Raw genomic sequence first — 14,851 nt, forward strand, 5'->3', positions numbered from 1 at the left:
GCAAATGTTTTTAGTCATTTTTAGTTCTTAGCTTGAAGAAGCAAATTCTGCAAAATAATTACGATGATGATAGAATCCTGGCTGCCATTAAAAAAATCTCAAACAGGGGAATATACTTTTCTTTTTCTTTCTTTGACTGAATGAATCCAAAATAGATAAGGATCACAGATTTAGTCCATAGATGCCCAGGTCCAGGTTGGAGTTCATCCTGTCCAGATTCATTCATAACGCCTTACTTTTTCCCAAGCACAACCTGTATTCTTTATTTAAAGTAACTCATTCTCCAAAAATTAGACTCAAATCTTTAAAATCTAAAAAAGCTGTGGCATTTCCTGTAAATGTTTACCGTTACCAATAAAACTTCAGAGTCATTATAGATTTGGAAAGCTGGCTTGTGAAACAAAGTGTAACGATTACCAATCAGTCAGCAAAACATTCCTGGTATAGCTGTAAGGTTGCTATTATCTATCAGTGAAGGCTGAGATTAGATTAGATTCTGCAAATCTCATGAAGCATTTTTAGCCAGTAGTGAAAAAAACTAAATTAAATTTTCTCTCTCGCTCACTGTCACCACCCAAAGGAGATGCTATAGAGGTTGGGTGCAGTGTGTATCAAGGCCAGCAAATGCCGTAGTTTTTGGTGGTCTGATCTCTGAATATCAAGACTGACAACTGGGATATGAAACATCACTTCTCTGGTGGAGAAGGAGCTGATGTTTGAGTGTGAGGTTTAAGATATGACCACTAGATACAGTCAGGTGCACCTCAACACATGGCATGGGCCAGGAACCAGTCTCAACCAGTCTGTAACAAAAACTGTTTTTATTTTTATTTTTTAAACTGAACTGAACTTTATTGAACTTACGATGGTGAACTGTTCTTGAACACGAAACTCTGATCTGAAACGAAACTCTGAAACTCTGAGTTGCTGATCTCAGAGTTAATAAACTCACAGTTTATTTTTACACTCAGTTTGATGAACATGCTTTCTGGAATAGGGACCAGGAAATGTATCTCACTGAGCAATGCTGAAGGATATCTCACTTCCTAAACGTGATGAGAGGTCATCACGTTTAGGAAGTGAGAGGTCAATAGGAAGAAGAAGCACAACAGATATTAAGCAACAATCTCAGGAGAGGAAAACTAAACCCAACATGAAAAGGTCAAGTCAAATTAAATACATATATCATTCCCACCCAAGATTGGGTACCAAGCCCCAAGTGTGATAGAAGGATCGTTGAGTGTGTTAGAAACTGACCTTAAAGATAGGATCATGGCCAAGCTTGAAACCTGGATCCCCCATAGCCGGTTACCAAGACTACGTGAAGTACCCTCAGAAGGTCAACTAGATGATGTTAACGCAGCACTACGGATGATACCTACAGCCACCATTACCGAGAAATACCAAGGGCTCAGAGAAGGGCTCGAGAAAATGTGGAGGGTGAAGATAACAGTGGTCCCAGGGGTAATCGGAGCACTAGGTGCTCCCAAACTAGGCGAGTGGCTCCAGCAGATCCCAGGAACAACATAGGAGATCTCTGTCCAGAAGAGTGCAGTCCTAGGAACAGCTAAGATACTGCACAGGACCCTCAAGCTCCAGGCCTCTGGTAGCAAACCCAAGCTTGTATATATATATATATATATATATATATATATATATATATATATATATATATATATATATATATATATATATATATGAATGAATAATTTTACTGTTTTTATTTTTCTGCCATTTATTTCATGGTCCAGGCTTTAATGGGTTAACAGCTGTCATAAGTCCTTTAGTTATTAGTTCTTCTTCTTGGTAACAGAAACTCTGATTTGATATGATCCAGTCTGACTTGATGAGATCATTGAGGATGATGATGCTACCATTCCTCATTTTCAGGTCAGACTCTAGCAGGTGGGTTAAAGGTCAAATTTTTACTTTTGATATTAAACTAGCTTCTGTAGTAAAATAACATGGTAAAAAAAACACATACTGCAGACTCAGCTGTTATATGTCTTTTATTTAGAGTGATATTGTATGTCTTCTTTGCACAGAATGGATCACTCATCTTCACACCTAAAACTAGAAAAAGGAAAGAACTAAAAAAGGACAAATGAAGTTGAGTTTGTAAAAAAATGTTGATCAAGTAAGACTACTCAGACTGCATTTGTTGCATTGTTAGACATATAATAGGTTGATAAAGTACAAATAATATGACAGTTAACTGTGAACACAATAGAAATGAAGTACACAACATATACATGAGCGAGGGACACTAAACCAATGCACCTTTCTAAAATTAAAACAAAATTTTCTTTTTCCCTCAGAATTTCCCCACGTCAGCTGCATACAGCCTCTCTACAAATACTTCTGCATATTTAAGCTGTTTTGTTTCTATTTATATTGTGCAATATCTGTACTGTTATTAGCAATTGTTGAGAAATATTATTTTAACATTGTGTAAAGCACAGCTGTTCTCTCTGTATTGTGCAAACCAAGTGTTTGCAAATAAGGTGCAAGATTTTAACCTAAGAACGGCAAGGATATATCTGTGTGTGTCTGTGCGTGTGTGTGTGTGAGAGAGAGAGAAAGGCTGTGATCAGAAACATTATGTGTGACCAAAAATAACCTTTAACATATTGCTAATAGTTGGTTACAGATTGCAAAGGATAAAGATCTTAAGTATAGAAAATAGTACTCTTGATGTGCTCTGAAGTTGGTAATAAATGTGAAAATTGACTTTTTGACTGAACAACCTGTGCTAAACGAGACCTTCAATTAAAAAGCATTTTTATCATTATGTAATAAAATGATTATTTTAATCATTTTAATCATTTTTAGTCATTAGTTAAGACTGACTGTTAAGATTGAAGACTGTCCATCTTTAAAAACAGCTTTTTGTGATGAATGTGTGGTGCCATGACAAACAAAGTGTTAATTATGGCTGATGTAGCATTAATCATGACAACTGTCCTTGACCCAGTCTCATTGTGCAGGTTTGTGTTAGAACAATCAGAAATGCAGTGAAACTTTGAAACTGCAGCCATTCTCACCGTCGCTCACACTTGTATCGTCAGCAGTTTTACGGAAAAAAAAAACTGTAAAATTCAGCAGTCTAATATCTTCCCTAACTGATTTTTCACATGGACAGAAAAACGAGATCAGTAAGAGTTTCAAAAATTGAAATTTGAAGATATCTCTCCAGATGTTTCATCTGTGAAGCTGATTGTACAGGTAACGTTGGTGATGTGGTTTTCAGCTTAAAGGTTAAAGGTCAAAGCTGAGTTGTATATCTAAGTTATACCAGTCAGATTCTCTGATGTCAAAACAGAGATGTGTCCCATAAGATTTATGTCCATGTGACTCCAGAAACAGATCCAGAACACAGACCTGGAGCAATGCAGGTCAGTGTGCTGTCCTGCATTGTGGTGTCCTGCTGTCCCACTGTTAGTGTGGGAATACAGTGCTTGTAACCAAGTCCATGCTTACAGGGGATCATTTGATTGTTGGAATTTCCTCTCTATTGTAAGATCTTTACTTTACAACATAAAACACCTTGAGGTGACTATTGGGATTTTGCACCATATAAAGTGAGAGTCAACTGCACTGTAAAGGATGATTCACTGGTGATGCTCTGCTGTGTGGAGAGCTGACTTTTTTCTCTAGAGAAAAACAAAATAAGTGAGGTGGATCTGGAGATTCCTGTATATTTCTCTATATTGAGCCAGATAAACTAGGATGGAATGGTGGAGGTCTGTAAGTACCTAGAAGAAGAAACTGTTGCCAATAAGAGTAGGTGGATGCTCATTAAAATGGCAGAAGAGAAACTAGAAGAGGCAGAAAAAGCAATCAAGCTTATCCAAGAACTGTTATCTTTTATGAATGGCAACTCAGAGGGACAACCTCAGCAGAAGGAGCTGTTACCTAAACTAAATAGCTAAGCTCAATAGAAAGCAGGATCTAAAAAGCCATTGAGGAACATTACAGTGCAGACCTAGTCCTGAAAACTCTTATTATCTTAAGAAACAGAAATTTCAGTAAAATGAATTCATTACAATTTATACATTAATTTCAGTTTTATTGTATTTCAATCACTTCAACAGTCTTTCCATTGTCAAATAAAGAGCCTACAATATCAGACAGAAAACATAACATATATACATCATTTGTCTTCACATCACTTCAACAGCATTCAGCGCATACTGGTTCATTGTATGCCATTAATTCATTGTTTTCCTACTGGTTCATATGTGCATATATTAGCAAACAGTAATATAAATAAAGAAGGAAGTTCCCTAAGAAAGATCAAATACATTAATGAGCTTAAAGAAGAAAAGAAAAAAACTTTCTCTCTTTTGGCATTTCGTCATTTCATCTGCATAGAGCTTGTCTGCTAACACTTCTGCATATTTAAGCTTTTTTGTTCCTATTTTGTTGTGCAGTATCTCTACTGTTAATAACAATAACTGTGCAATCTTTATGTACCAGAACCATACGGTTCTTAGGTTAAATGGTTATATGTAGAAAGGTTATTTTATACACACACACATACTTCGGTAAGTTTGCATAGTTCCTGCTGTTGTATATAAAGGCGTGATGTTCATAACATGTGATGAGAGATTCTTTATCCTAATCAACTCCACAATAAAACATTCCTCAAATTTCATCAGTAACATCATTCACAGTGGAGTACACTCTCTCCTTTCCCATTTCTATCTCCTTTTCTGGTTCACGGTATTTCATCTCCATCTCCACTACCATCTCCTCCTCTTTGGCCTCCAGCATTTCACCTTCCTCTTCAGCATCATCTTCCCGTTCTTCGACTGCTTTCTTAATTTCAGCATATACTGTCTTTGTGCTCTCTTGCCTCCTTGCTGCCTCTCTGGCACCATTTCTTTTCAACAAGGAAAAATTAATGTCAGCATACTCCACTTCTTTTGGCCCGCTGTTTGAGTTACGAGTCAGATTGTCCTGTAATGCTTGACCATCATAGCCCTGTTAGGTACAAAGTAAAGAGTCAGTCACTTGGGTCTGTCTGGTATTTTTACATTTTGCTACATACTGAACTTTTTTTTTGTCTTTATCAGTTTGGTGTAAGACTTGAACCTTTAGTTACTGACAGTTACTGATTGTAATCTTTCACAATGTACTCAGCATTTTATGTTTGCTTGTTTTGTTCTTTTTGTGTCTTTTTGGCATTGTTGATTAAACAGAGCTTTAATGTCTATATATGCCTGCGGTGTTTTTAAAAGGGAATGATTCTTTATTCCTTCTCAGACACTGGAACAGCCCCTCCAAAGAGCAGATCGTTTTGTGCCAGTTAATTATATTTGCATTTTGTATTGTGGTGAATTCCCAGCTTCCAATGGAATTGGTAAACAAACAAAACTATATTATCATACCTAAAACACAGCAACATTCTCCAATAGTATATATTGAAACTGACTAAAGTATAAAAAAAAAAATTCAAACATCAAGTAAAATACATGGACTTATGCTCATACTTTTATTCTCCTACTAAAACAACTGTTTACAGTAGATTTTGTCTTTTAGCGAGATTATCCAAAACCTCCCTCTCTCAATTGAATTAAACGCAACAAAATGAAGGCTGATCTTATAAATGGAACCAAATAATTGTGGCATGAATCTGACCCAATTCTTTTACTGTAACATTTAGAACCTTCGATCAGGATGTGAAAAACATATTTTAACAGGTGTTAGTGTCACACAGTGGAAATTTGTATTTGTCTTTTATAATTGATTTTATTGTTTATTTGTGTGTGTCTTGATGCATTCTCAATCATCCAGGAAAGTAAATCTCCAAAAGTTGATTCTGTTCATCTGGACGTAGCGTTTTGTGGGAGAAACGTTTCGTCACTCATCCAAGTGACTTCTTCAGTCTCAGCTGACTGCAGGTTTCCCCATATCTGGGGAAAGTTTATTAAAAGTCTCCTTCATGCTCTCCATTCATGCAGATTCTGCTGGAAGACCTGTCTCTGCTAATGTAGACACTGACTGAAGAAGTCACTTGGATGAGTGACGAAACGTTTCTCCCACAAAACGCTACGTCCAGATGAACAGAATCAACTTTTGGAGAATTATTTGTGTGTGGTTTTTATTTGCATGATTTCATTCTGATTTGTCTGTTTTTAAGAGCAATGCCACGAGGGAAGCCGCAGTGGAATCGAGTGACAGACTCAATTGCAGACTGCGAGCTGAGCTGTGGTGTGACTAGCACAGTGGAGGGGCAACGTGAGGATAGGAGGGATCTCCTCATCCACCTGGGACGTGGTCCCCACTGTGGAAGTGCAATTTCTCTCCTGGTTGTAAACACATAAGGAACATTGGTCCTGGGTTGTGGGACAGTTGCATTGCTGGACTGGGTGATATTTTAGTGTACAAAGAATATTTGTTTTGTTAAAACTTTGTTCATCTATTCCTGTTGAATTTTAGTGTCTACATTAGCAGAGACAGGTCTGAAGGAGACTTATTCTCATCAACATAACAGGAAGTGTCTTTACAAAATAAAATCTTGACTGATGACAAATGAGAGCATACATATTAACTAACTAAACAGCAGGTATATATATATATTTTTTTTTTTTAAAAGCCAAATGAACATAAATACCAGTTTATCATCTTGATGTGTCCTCATCTCCAAACTTCTGGAAGTCTTTTGTTTGTTTCTGGAGAAAAGAGTAATTTTATAGTAAAAGAGTAATTTTATATCTATCTATCTATCGATCTATCGATCGATCTATCAAACCTGATAATAGTTATAAAAGTAAATGATGTACCTGTAGCAATGTTTTGCCAAACAGCAAAGGACTGCTGAAAAAAGTACCCCAGTCAAAAAGGCAATGGTGACTTTCAGGTATGCCAGCCTGACAGCAGATGATTGCTCTATAACCAAAGAAAACGACATAAAAAAAAAGGCTTAATACATTTTCTTTATATTAGATAGAGTAAATGGAAAAAGCGAACTAATCATTGTCTGATTACAAAGATACTGATATTATTTGATATAGAAATTGAAAGTGGTAGTGGTGGTAGTCTGAAAAAGCACACACCATGTTTTTCAGACAAGTTTTGATGGATGAGGAGGATTTCTCTATCTTCTCCATTTCCATTGTTACTCACACATTCAACAGTGCTGTTGCCATGGCTTTTTACAGCTAGACTGACAGTGCTGTTGACTGTGTGGTTTGACACAGTAGTAATGACAGAGTACTCAGTGTGGTTCTTCAGTAGCGGCCAGTTGATAGTAGGTAAAGGAAACCCTTCACTGATACACACACAGGTCAAAACCTCTGACTGAAGCACACATCCTGAGCTCTTCTGTATCTTTGAAAACCCTGTAAACACATTATCAGAATCATAAAACAAGGGAAAGTGTAAGTTAACCCAAAATATAAACTTCAGATTCAAGGTTAAACTACTCACAAGACACAGTGACATTGAGATAAGATGTAAGAGTCATGTATAAATATTCTGCTGTACAGATGTACTGTCCAGAATGTTCTGTTGTTACATTATAAACAACAAATGTAGCAAATCCAGTGTCACTGTGCAATTCACTGTAGGTTCCACTATGAATGTCTGTGTTGGAACTACGTTTTTTTCCACACAATAAGAGCTGGGGGGAATCTTTCAACTGTGCAGGTCAGACTTAGAACATCTCCCTCCTTCACAGTTGTATTCCCAATGTTGTGAAGCCTCCTTGTATCTAAAAACCACATTTAAGTGGTTCATTCAAAGAACACTGTCATACAAACATTATACTATGGAAATGTGCAATGATACCCTGCACTGCTGTGTAGACATGAACATGTAAAAGAAGTAGTGTGTTGATGCTAGAACAATTATAAGAAGCACAAAATAATCTGACACTCTTTGTAACCAGTGTTGGTTACTTGAAAATAGTAATTAGTTACTAATTACTGATTACTTCTCCAAGAAAGTAATCCAGTTACTTTACTGGTTACTTGTTTTCAAAAGAAATTCGTTTCTTTATTACTTAGTTACTTTTAAAAACATGATACACAACTTGAAGACCTTATAAAGCAATAGACCTTTCAGCCCAATTCTAATTTTTCTGCATAATCCATCATATAAAATTAAATTAAATGAAAAAGTCGTTTTAAAAATTGTTTTATTTTTTTTATTTTATGCACATTGCTTCAAGCAAAAATTTAATTATATGCAACATTCTCTGACTTGAAGAAATTTGTTTAACATTTAAACCTATTTTCTGCATATTCCAGCATATAAAATAAAATAATTTGTTGTTGTGTTTACACTCACTCATTCAAATAGATGCAAGGAAAACACAGCAAAAAAAAAAAAAAATCAAAGATTCAGCAGCACTGTCAATCTAATGTCAATCTAAGGCTATTTTCACTTGTTTAGCAGGAGTGGGCCATTGGAGTTTTGCCCGGTGCTGCAGCGGTCATGTCGGGGGGATCCGGGGGTTTCTCTGTGAATTTTGCATTCCCGTTGTAACAGTCACAATTGTGTGGTGTCTCTTTAAGGCAACCTAAGTCAGGGGTTTATGATGTCATTAGTATGAGCCACTGCCCTAACTGTGAATTATGTGAACTGCCACTACCCGATCCGTACTGGAAACCCGGTCAGTACCACGCATGTGCGAAAGGCGTCTACTTCCGCTCAAAGCATTTTACGATAGTTACAGGTCAGAGTATCTGTTAAGATGTTAACAATAATACGTATCTCTTTAAATGTTAGAATAGAATAGAATAGAATAGAATAGAATAGAATAGAATAGAATAATCCTTTAATTGTCCCATAAGGGAAAATGTCGGCAATAATGAAACATTTCAATATAATGTAGACAAAAACAAAAAATCAAAAGATAGTTACGGATCAGGACTCCCTGATCCGTACCGCGCATGTGCAGATGTTCTCTTCTTCTTCTGTTTCGTTTAATGGCAGTTTACTCCCCAGTGTACGAGGATACTGTCACTTGCTGACCGAGCAAATGACCCCTATTGTACACTGAACTTGCATCATTACAAATCATGTTCATGTATGCGTGTTAAATTTGATTTAGTGATAGTCGAGTGTGTTTCTGCTTGTCTGTGTGGAGAGGATTGTTGGAATAGTGATGATGATGTCCCCTATCACTGTCATTTGTCAGTAAACACTTAATCTGACTGATGAATCTTCACATGACACATAACTAAGTCTGTATTATTAAGTCTGTAATTAGGCACCATTCTTCTTATTTTACGGCGCTGCTCAATCGGGGGACGCTTTCCATTGAGGAGAAAAGCATGAATTTGTTTGTATATGGAGGTATCCATTGTTTAAATATCCCGGGCAGTCGAAAAAGAGGCAGAGCTGTCGAGAAATGCTAGGAGCTAACTGGGCGGTAACCGTGTCATTCAAATATATTAAATGTCGCAATGTTGGCAAAGAGAGGAAGTGACGTAAGATTTGCGCATGTGTGGTACTGATCGGGTTTCTGGTACAGATCGGGTAGTGACATGAACAACATGTTTGCACGCGAGTGCATGGAAAGAGACAGACTTTACATGTTTTACCTCTTCAGGAACTTTTGCAATGTTACAGGATGTATGAACACTGTGTGTCATGTTTCGTAGGCAACAGCCGTTCAACCGGGCCTTGTATGGTTGATGAAGAAAAGGTGCATTAAAGGATATGCTGTGGAATTCCCAGTACCAGTGTGATTGCATATTTTTCCTACTATCCTGCTAAGGTTTCTACTGCCTCCTCTCAACCAATGAACACAATTCAACGTTACACCGTGGCAGGGTGCTAGGTGCTTGCTCAGATTTGAAGTTTAATTTTTCACTGTAGAAAGTTTTTTTCCCACGCTGAGTGTACAGTGGACACTAATGTTTTTGTCACTTTTTACGGAATTAAACAAAGTAATCTCAGTACTTCCAAGCTTTAAATACTGCATGGTCGTACTCTCTTCCACCCTCCATATAATCCATCGTTCATCTACACACGTCTGTTGCTGTTATGGACGTTGCAGGCTCGTACATCATTGTCATGAGATACTCTCAGAAACAAAAACAGTAAACCAATTTTGCTTTTTTTGGAATATTAATCCCTTACTTTACTCGTTACTTGAAAAAATAATAGCTTTACAATAATGTGTTACTTTTAACGTGTTACTGCCCATCTTTGTTTGTAACACTATATGCCTACTGTCAAGTGCCACAAATTTTAAAATGTTTATTGTAGAATGTGATCAGTAAATTCAAATGGTTCTTAAATGCACATTTGTAATTTTTTTATTAAACTAGTTTGTAAGGAATGTTCATTATTATTAAGAATATTAAGATATTAAGAATATTTGAGTCCATTAAAACCAGATTTTGCACGTCCAGCATGTAAAGGCCTTTATTCTGGTGATTTTCGCATATGTATTGTGGTCTAAAACTCTTTTACAGTAAACAATATGACCAGTGTGTGAGGCAAGCTACCGCTGACTCGCCTTTCACTACAATCAGCAAGTAAACAAGCTTGGCACTGTACTAAATGAGCTTCCTCTTGGCCAACATGTTGGATGCAGAGAAGACGGAGTATGAAAAGTCATTAATAACTCCTTTAGTACATTAAAAATGAAAGCTGTGACCATGATGGTGAGGGGACAGCAGCTGTGCCGACTTCCGGTAAAACAAAACAGGCAAGTTGATCAAATGCAGGCTTAGCCAACACTTTCAGATCAGCATCTATGAAAATGCCTGAATGTTTTATGTTCAAACGGCTTTTTTGCCAACATTCCACATTCATTTTTCATTCCTAATTTTAATCCTACCTGTAGATATTAACGCTAATCAACCTTTTTATTCAGCTCACTTTTTTGTAATGGATATATTTTAGTATACTTACAAAATCCAGATGTAGGCTTGTGTTTCTGCTAGAAATATATTCTGTCCAAAAACAGCAGCTGTGTACTCACATATGACTGTGACGTTCACTTTGTCCTTCAGGGTATTGTTCATATATTTAGCTGTGCAGACGTACTGTCCAGCATCTCCTGCTGTTACATTGGTGATGACAAGATTGGCTGATCCAGTGTCAGTGTGAAGCGTTTCATTGGAACCAAGTTTAGACCAAATAATCAGAGATGGAGGGAAACTGTGAACATTGCAGGTCAGATTCAGAGCCTCACCGTCCCTGACAGTTGTAGCACCAGTGATGCAAACCTCCTTCACATCTATGAAACAAATACACATAAATCACAATCATGTAGTTTCCATAACTTCAAAAATTCTTGCAAATGAAAAGATGATCCTGTAAAATAAAACAGATTTTAGGGGGGAAAAGTCAACTTGAAGTTGTAAAAGTACTCACAGTTTACATTCAAACCTGAAGTCTTTTCTGTAGTCGTTTCACCTTTGAAGTGGATTTTACAGGTGACATTGGTGTTGTGCTGTTCAGCTGAAGGGTTAAAGGTCAAAGTTGAGATGTGTCTCCGTGTAACATCAGTCAGATTCTCTGTCTTGTAATCAGTGCTGTTTCCTGTAATGTAAGACTCAGTCCCTCCTGCTCCTCTCCATATCCAGGTGATTTCAGGAACAGATCCAGAGCAGAGACCAGGAGCAGTGCAGGTCAGTGTGGCCTGCTGTCCCTCTGTCAGTGTGGGAATCATTACTGTGGGCTTCTGTTCAATACCTAATGGAAATACTGGGCATTAATGAAATCAAGTGAAATGCTTGAAGTTTATTAACTACTTGGATTTGGACTCAGATAATAAGATATTTGGTGAAAATGGTTAATGGCAAGTTTTATCAGGAACTGCAGCAGTTCCTACCAGCTACCATAGAGGTCAACAATTCCCGAAAAAAATGAATACTTCATTAAGACCATAAAAATACTAAATAAGCTATTGTACATGACTGAATATCGTTTTTCTACATGATTGATCTTGGAATAGCTTTTCATACCTTTAACTGAAACAGTTACTCTCTGAATGAATGTGAATCCATCTTGTGTTCCGTCCCGTACACCAGTAACTCTGAGCTGATATGATCCAGAATCAGACTCTTTTAGATCACTAATGATGATGCTGCAGTTTTTCTGACTCATATCAGGCTCCAAACGTGACACTCGTCCTTCAAACCCAGACTGAGCTTTTTTGTTGTTTTTGTTGCTGTGAAATATTATGTCAGCATCACCACATCTTCTTTTAGATGCTTCACATTTGTACCAAACTATATGTTTGAGTGTAAAGTTAGCAGCAGTAGTGAAAGAACACGGGATCACAGCACAGAGTCCAGCCTCTGCTGTTAGTTCTCGCTCACTCAGAGTAACACAGTATCCTCTATCACAGTGTTGTTGTCCCCAGGCTGAGGCACCTGTTAATGCAAAGGAAAAGATGAAAGGTTTCACATTTCTTATCTTATTATATGTGCAGTTAACAAAAGATTTATTTCTGACATACAAGTCAACAGATAGCAATGGCACTGTTAAATTATGTGTGAGTGTGAATAAATGCTTATTATCTAAATTCATGTCAGGAAAATAGTTTCACATACAGATATATACTAAAAATCATGTTTGCAGAAATACAGGTTTACAGATTAGCAGATCCAAACCTTTGTCAGCATTGCTGCCTCTTGCAGAGAAAAACAGAGTTGACCAGATGAGAACAAACATCTTTGATATTTGATGCTCAACACGTTCAGTCTCTCCCTCCACAGAATAACTAATCAAGATGATAAAGCATATTAGAGGAAAGAAGGAATTAAAATAAAATTTAAAACACAGGAAACGTCATCTCCTCACAACTCAGTAAATGATGTCACATGCTTTGTTATGTAGCAATTGACCATAACGATCTTTATGGTAAAAATCTTTGTGATATCTATTTGTGAAACATTAACCTTCTAAGACCCAAACCCTTCCACGGCATGCATTTTTAATTTCTCTGTGATATTTGGGCATATTGGGACCCGATGAATGTAAAAACAAAGAATTACCAGATTTTTTTTACCTTATTTTTGTTTTAAGAAAAATCAGAGCCACATATGAGGATATTCGTTTAAAATTTTCATAGAACAGTAGCAGTGTAATGTCATCGCAAGTGGATACCAGGCCCTTGTAGAGCAAAATTGAGTATTTTGGTCTAAATAACCCAAAAGGTCCTAGGAGGTTAATTAATGAAAAAAAATATCCTTACAGAGTAAAAATACCACTCATATCATAAATATATGTATATTGTCAACCATATTTAATGAATGCATAAGATCTCTTAATTTTGCCAGCACTGCTATAAATATGAAAACCTTAAAAAGATATTTTGAAATATATTAAAGAGTTTACCTATTTTGTCTTGTTCTTCATCAGTCTTCTCTCCACACTGATATCTGCTGCCTTTTTTGAACTGAAATTTCTCTTCCTCTCTTTTCTGTTTCTTCCTTTTTCTTGCAACATTTCAGAAAGTTTGTCACCACCCCCATAAGCACTACAACAGATACAATTATTATCTTATATCACACAATGTATGTTTTATATTTTTATCACAAAATGTCAGTCAGTGGGTATTTCTATTCCTCAAAAATCTTGCCATCTTAAGAAAATGAGACCCCCGTAGTGGTACGAAATAAAGTTTCTTACACTCCGCTCTGTTTTATTTATACAGTGCTCTTTACACAGCAAGTTAAAGACCAGAATATTAGAGTGAAAACCTGCCATGTATATGACATTTAGGCTGTTTTTACATTACTCCAACATTACTAATACATTACTCGAGAAAGATTACATTAAGTTTAATTTCATTTAAATTAAATGCATTAAAGAGCTTACAGAACTCGAAAGACAAACCGTCTCAGCATTTCAACAGTTTGTCTGCAAACACTTCTGTTTTTTTCAAGGTTTGTTCCATTGCTGTGGACTCTTATTTTAACACTGAATAAGACATGGCTGAGTTCTCTGTATTTATGAAAACAGAGAACTGCAAGATTTTAACCTACGAATCATGCAGCAGTTTGTTAACGGTGGCTCTGCAAAGCTGGATCCACAGAGCTGTGATCGCCAAAATTATGTGGATTAAAAATAACTTCAGTCTTTTTTTTTTGCATTTGAAAACAGCTTTTTGGTGTCATGCAGGTCAACAAACTGATTTTCTTCTGAATTTGAATCTTGCATTAAAGCGTAAGCTTAACTTAGCAGAGTGGTCTGAGCATTTAAATATATAATTCTGTGAAAACTTGAGTACAGACAAGATGAAAGAGCCTAATGGAGCTCAAGTACTGATAGCTGAGGCAGTATTATTGGCCTTAACCTGCTGAGTCATACTTGATAGAAACAAGTGATATCATTTAAAGAGTCGACATCCAACTGTTTACGTCCCAGAAAGAACAGAAATGGCATAAAAAAAACCATCATCTGTACTCCAGCTTTGTATGTAAAATCCCATCATGTCTTACAGCTTTCATTATAGAGGCAAGTTTAAAAAGATACTGGGCCTGTTTTGGGTTAACGTGTAGCCTTAGTTTCAAAGAATAATACCAAATAATATCTGTTTAAATCATCAAGCAATTAAGCAAAGTCTGGGGTGACTAAATAGGTCCTAGCTTCTTTTTATAATAGTTTTCATAAAGTTTCATAGACAGAACAGTCTTATAGACTGGGATTAAGAAAACTGAATTGTTGGATACGGGAGGTCTTAATCTTGCAGTCTGTAAAATATTAAACATACAGTTCATAGCCAGAAATCGTTATAATCTCAAGCAAGAAAACTAGTGCTCAGAAGTTGGTGATAAGTGTGATAACCTGTGGATTTGATGCACAAGCTGTGCTGAACAGTGTCTACACTGAGACCATCTGGAAAGCATTTTCATCATTAATCAATAAGCAGATA

At 36.6% G+C, this 14,851-nt stretch overlaps 1 protein-coding gene across 1 annotated transcript; it reads right to left on the reverse strand.

Annotated features, from left to right (window-relative positions):
* Positions 1–4,647: 4,647 nt before the first annotated feature.
* On the reverse strand, positions 4,648–12,645 carry LOC134635528 (sialic acid-binding Ig-like lectin 14). The gene is made up of 8 exons (XM_063484904.1): positions 12,585–12,645; positions 11,934–12,344; positions 11,341–11,661; positions 10,946–11,203; positions 7,060–7,346; positions 6,789–6,892; positions 6,620–6,677; positions 4,648–4,986 (listed from the first exon to the last, which is right to left on the reverse strand). The coding sequence occupies exons 1-8, from the start codon at positions 12,643–12,645 to the stop codon at positions 4,648–4,650; spliced, it is 1,839 nt and encodes a 612-aa protein (XP_063340974.1).
* Positions 12,646–14,851: the final 2,206 nt, after the last annotated feature.

The sequence above is a fragment of the Pelmatolapia mariae genome, linkage group LG10_11, assembly GCF_036321145.2.
Source record: "Pelmatolapia mariae isolate MD_Pm_ZW linkage group LG10_11, Pm_UMD_F_2, whole genome shotgun sequence".
NCBI lineage: Eukaryota > Metazoa > Chordata > Actinopteri > Cichliformes > Cichlidae > Pelmatolapia > Pelmatolapia mariae.

Excerpts from the sequence above, each read along its gene's own strand:
- LOC134635528 (XM_063484904.1), bottom strand. The coding sequence starts at position 12,645 with ATGTTTGTTCTCATCTGGTCAACTCTGTTTTTCTCTGCAAGAGGCAGC. Across the intron at positions 12,345-12,584 it reads AGGCAGCAATGCTGACAAAG|GTGCCTCAGCCTGGGGACAA; the intron begins GTTTGGATCTGC and ends TTGCATTAACAG. Across the intron at positions 6,893-7,059 it reads ACTTGTCTGAAAAACATGGT|CAATCATCTGCTGTCAGGCT; the intron begins GTGTGCTTTTTC and ends TTGGTTATAGAG.